This window comes from Euphorbia lathyris, chromosome 4 (genome assembly GCF_963576675.1).
Source record: "Euphorbia lathyris chromosome 4, ddEupLath1.1, whole genome shotgun sequence".
NCBI lineage: Eukaryota > Viridiplantae > Streptophyta > Magnoliopsida > Malpighiales > Euphorbiaceae > Euphorbia > Euphorbia lathyris.
In genome coordinates, this window is record NC_088913.1 from 3,654,735 (window position 1) to 3,660,648 (window position 5,914).

The window sequence follows — 5,914 nt, forward strand, 5'->3', positions numbered from 1 at the left end:
CAGATCCATTTCCGTCGTTACACGTGTTCTATACCTCTCGCTACCTTATCCATATTTTTTTTTCAAATTGATATCTCCAATTGAAGAAATACGATAGAAATAGAGGATGCATGTACAACTAAAATCGGAAAACACAAATGTGTAAAAAATTACAAGAAATTCTTATGTTTCTCAAGGTAATTATTCAATTTTTTCCATATATTGTATTTATTTTTGTTCTCAATTATGTTGTTGTTTTATTTTTATTAAACAATAGTTGTTATAGTTTTATTTTTCAGATCCATTTCTGTCGTTACACATGTTCTATACCTTTCGCGGTAAAGGCTATACTTACTTTGCGTGTTTTCACCATTGGATTAATTTTCTAATCCATCATCCAATGGTGAAAACACACCAAGTAATGATACTTTGTCAAAAACAAAGTAACCATAGAAGACAGACCTTTCGCTACCTTATCCATATTTTATTATTATTTTTTTTTTCAAAATGACTAAAATAAAGATTTTGTATATTTGCATTCTTTTTTAATATATGTTGCTAGGTGTTATCGTTTCGATTGTTAACTCTAACTAAAATTTAGATTTTTGGCTTTATATAAATTAAATTGTTAGCTTTAATTGAAGTTAGATTAAATTTTCTAATTCGGAACCTGTTGAAATCCACTCATTTTTTTAGTTTGAGTTTATCGAACCGATATGGATTGTATTTTTTATTTTTATGCATTTTGGGACAAATAGATATAAAATTTCACACAATAGTTGTTCATTGAAGTTTGAGACATATTCAAGAAAATATTAAAGAGGTATTGAAATATTATACCTACAATGAAGTTTATTTCAATTATAAATTATGTTATATTATTATTATTATTATTATCAAGAAGTTATTTTTTCTCAGTTCTCTAGACAAAGAGATTGTAAGCGCCTAATGCACTTGATAAGATGTTTATTCTTGAAGAATTTGGATTATGTTAAATACAAATTCAAAATAAAGGTAAATAAAAATAAATTCTAATGCTCAAAATTTTAAAAATGTACATTAATTATGGGATATTGAGATAATTTCTTTTGCAACATTAGCTTATATAATTTTTAACTATTATATTATGTTTTGTACAAAATTATTAGTATTTTGAGAGTTTTTAACAGATAAAAATGAAACATGATCATAGGACAAGTTGTTGGAAAATATTAATAAAAAAATATTATTATTTGAATCTCTTCAAATTTTCAAATGTTAGCATAATGATTCTAATTAATAGAATTAATTTCACATATTAATTATAAAACTTTTTTTTGTACTAAGTGGTTACAATTATGATTTAATTCTATTTAACTAAAATTAATTTATGGACTTAATACTTATTAAGAAAAAATAAAAAATTTAACTAATGGGCAAAAAATATTTCCACTCTCCTTTTTATATGCTTATATCTTGACATTCTCTCTTATTTTCGAAAAAAAACGAGAGGAAGATAATTCTCTCCTAATTATCTTTAGTATTGATTGTAATAATTTATAACATAATATATTGACGTTGCTTCCATTTTAATGTAGATTGTAATTCTTTTGTATCGTAGATATAATATTTAATTTTAATTGTAGTTTAATTCAATTTTTGTTTAATATAGATTGTAATTCTTTTGTATTGTAGATATAATATTTAAGTTTAATTTTAGTTTAATTCAATTTTTGGTTGTTCATTATATTATAATATATTTCTTAATTAATCTCCTATTTTATTATTATTTTTACAGAATTCCAGTTATAAAAAATATAAAAATGTATTAAAATTACTAAAAAATACAAATAATTGAATTTTTTAAAAATAAATAAATTATTCACCTTTAATTAAAATTTTATAAAAAAATAATCAATTATTTTTAAAATTAATTTAATTTAATATGAATTATCAATAAAAAAAATATATATTAATTTTAAATATACATAATATAAAAAAAAAATTTAACCTGATATAAAATTACTTAAAAATAAATATATAAATTTATTTTTTTATCTAAAGTTTTATTTTTACTGGTTATTAATAAATAAAACTAACTAAATTCAAGGGTTGTGCGGATTGACGTAGTTGGTGTAAGATTGGAAGTGTTTGACATTAAAAACAATAAATTTAATCATTATGTAACTCCCAATGTTTTTCTACATTGAATTAGTTTTGGGCTGGACTTATCTAGGCCCACTCAAGCCCAAATTTCTATAAGTATTATTTGTACAAACCCTAAGCCCTTACTACAATATTTCTCCTTTCATCTGTCTAGGTTTATTTTCTCAGAGTAACAATGGCGGCAGCTGCGGCAACAACGCCGGCAATCGAGTCCGTGCAATGCTTCGGCCGTAAAAAGACAGCCGTTGCAGTCACATACTGCAAGCGTGGAAGAGGTTTAATCAAGATCAATGGGTGCCCAATCGAGCTGGTGGAGCCGGAGATCCTCCGCTTCAAGGCCTATGAGCCTATTCTCCTTCTCGGACGTCACCGTTTTGCAGGCGTCGATATGCGCATCCGCGTCAAGGGAGGCGGACACACTTCTCAGATCTATGCCATACGTCAGAGTATTGCTAAAGCTCTGGTCGCTTACTACCAGAAGTTTGTCGATGAACAGAGCAAGAAGGAGATCAAGGACATCTTGATGAGGTATGATAGGACTCTTCTTGTTGCTGATCCTAGGCGTTGCGAGCCCAAGAAGTTCGGTGGTCGTGGTGCTCGTTCCAGGTTCCAGAAAAGTTACCGGTGAATTGGTGATATCTTTGTTTTATTTTCCTATGCAAGCTATGGATTTTAGCATTTGAGAACTCTATGTTTTGGTTGATTTTGGTATATTGAACCTAAGTTTGTCTTCATTGACCTTAAGATTGTTCAATTAAAATTTTGTTGTTTAGAGGTTAATTTCATATTAGCTATTTTTTTTTATTATGCTATTCTTGTTCTACAATTAGTATATTGTTTGTGTGGTTTTGATTGAAGGTTCAAAATTGACAGCTTTTGTGAGTGATTTGCCTAAAGTTTATGGTGTCTGTCTGATTCGTATTTGCTCATAACTGCATTGATGCAGCTAATGGTGAATGTGGCAATGGGATTTAGAAATTTTTGTTGATTATTTGATACTGCTTTGTTATGGTTATTCTCTTAATGGCCGTGTTGATGTATTGATGATGAAATGAGAATTAGGTTGGCTTGGCTTGAGTGTAAGGGCGTCAAGTCTCTAAAAGCTAGAGACCTCGAGTTTGAGTGCTAGTGTATGTAGTAGACTTTGTCTCGCTGCTATTCCATCCTTATCTTAGGAGAAGCAGCTTCAATGCAATGCAAGACGGTCTGCATATGTTTCAATCTATTGGAAATTACTTTTTTTTTTTAAATCTGATTATCCGCACTTTAGGTGAATCCAGTTCCAATTAATGTTTAGTGTGTACACTAGGTCTCGAACTCGAAATCTATAGCTTAAGCAACTTCATACCTTTAAACTTAATTGGTAGAAATTACTGTTTTTAGCTTCAATTTTCGCTGCAGTTACACATTCCTTAGTTATTGCTAGTTTGACCATATATTTGTGTTATTGCATATGTTACAATCTATTGGAAATTACTTTTTTTAAAATCCAATTAGTCAGTTTGAGTCTGATTATCCGCACTTTAAGTGAATCCAGTTCCAATTAAAGTTTAGTGTGTACACTAGGTCTCGAACTCGAAATCTATAGCTTAAGCAACTTCATACCCTCAACCTTAGTTGGTAGAAATTACTGTTTTTAGCTTCAATTTTTGCTGCAGTTACACATTCCTTAGTTATTGCTAGCTTGATCATATATTTGTGTCATTGCATATGTTACAATCTATTGGAAATTACTTTTTTTAAAATCCAATTAGTCAGTTTGAGTCTGATTATCCGCACTTTAGGTGAATCCAGTTCCAATTGAAGTTTAGTGTGTACACTAGATCCCGAACTCGAAATCTATAGCTTAAGAAACTTCATACCTTTAAACTTAATTGGTAGAAATTACTGTTTTAGCTTCAATTTTTGCTGCAGTTACACATTCCTTAGTTATTGCTAGTTTGATCATGTATTTGTGTCATTGCTGTTACATCCTTCTTCATAGATAAAGGGACTTCACTCGCTTAAGTCAGTGAAGAGTATGTCTGAATAAGGAAGGAGCTGAGAGAGATGAGTGAAAGAATACCTTTTTAGTGTAGTACGTAGTAGACTCCCACATGGCAATGCCTTGGTCGATGTACGAAACGGTCGAGGGTTTGAGTCCTGACAACCTCATTAATTAGTGGAATTAAAAACACACGGTGGGATGAACATCAGATATTAATATAAGATCTACGATTAGGTCTCAGCTTGAGCTTTTAGTTAAATCGGTTCCATGACAGTCTAAGTGTATTCGTGTTATGATGGTATTATATATCAGGTACCAACTTCAGTGTGATGTTAGGAAGGCTAAGAGCGTATAGTTAGTTACTGTTGCAAATTACTGATTTTAGCTTCAAATTTTGCAGCTCTTGGACATTCTTTGGTTATTGCTAGTTTTATTATACAGTTTGTGTCATTCTTATCCCACTCTTATTTTAGGCTACCTGCTAGCAACTTCAACCCGCTTGCATATGTTATTTATTTTAGTCTAAATATGTTTTCATTCATTATATCTTTTTTTTTGTTTTGATAATTTATCCAATTCTTCGGTTTGACACCCGTCTCTTTCAATTAATTTTTTCCACCACTCATGGTTTGCAAGCTTTGGAAATCACTCATCTCAGACCCTTCATTTCTTTCTCAATTCTTACTTCGAAGAAACCCTCCAATTTCACCAACTTTCACCTTGTTTCTAACCTATCACATTTGGTGTAATGATCATAGCCAAACTCCACATCTAACTAACGATGGAAAATCGTGGTTCAAACAAAAAAAGATTTCTTAGAGTTCCTTCCCACCAGCGGTTCGAGAGTGACTGATATAGCTCATAGTTCGAGTAATGGGTTGATTTTATGCTGCAAAATAAGCTTCTTCCATCAATGTTTTTACCATGTTTGCAATCCTACCACGAACCAATGAGTTATTCTTCATTCTCCACCCAGTGACAAATGCTTTTAGTTATTGGGATTAGTTATTTGCAATTCGAGTTCTGAAACCTTTAATTCTAAAAGAAGTCGGTTCAAGGTTTTTATATTATTCACCTTCCTTTCAAATGGAAACAGATTAGGTATGGAGATCTTCCACTAAACATCTTATAATCTCAATGTGTTAATAGATGTATAACAAAGGGATAGAGAAATTCCAAAATGCTTATATTTTGTGCATTTCTTCATAAAATGTTAAATTCTTAGTCTTAAAGTATCTTAAAATATTACAGGCTACCGAATCTCCCACTATTATGCTATATAGCAATTACAATGTTAATCCCGTCATTTAAGCAATACATGCTTTTATGGATAAATTGGAGGATCGCAATGCACATTAAACTAAATATATATTTATATATCAACATAGAATATTTAAAAATAAAAAAAAATTAGCAGCGCGCTCCACCTTTTAACTTCCATCCACCAATAGTAATTTAATAGGGTAAAGTTCAAATAAAACCCATGTGGTTTCACTAATTTTCAGATAGGACTGTGGTTTACTTTTTGTCAAAATGAGGACTGAGGTTTTCAACTTTAGCAAAATAAGGACTTTTTCGATTGATACTATTAAAATCACCCTTAACAACTTCAAAAATGACATATTTTAAGAACTACTAATATTCTAAGCAACTTTAATTCTTCAACTTTTTCATTTCGAGATTATTTAGATGATGTTTGGTAAAGAGAGAGAAAGTTGATGTTTAGAGAGAGAAAGTTCCAAAAAAGATGATTTTCTAAAATCGAAAATGTAGTTCCATAGAAAATATGAACAACTTTAATTC

At 30.3% G+C, this 5,914-nt stretch overlaps 1 protein-coding gene across 1 annotated transcript; it reads left to right on the forward strand.

The window, feature by feature from the left end:
• Positions 1-2,246: 2,246 nt before the first annotated feature.
• LOC136227920 (small ribosomal subunit protein uS9) lies at positions 2,247-2,904 on the forward strand. The gene has a single exon (XM_066016721.1). The coding sequence runs from the start codon at positions 2,300-2,302 to the stop codon at positions 2,750-2,752; it is 453 nt and encodes a 150-aa protein (XP_065872793.1). The 5' UTR covers positions 2,247-2,299; the 3' UTR covers positions 2,753-2,904.
• Positions 2,905-5,914: the final 3,010 nt, after the last annotated feature.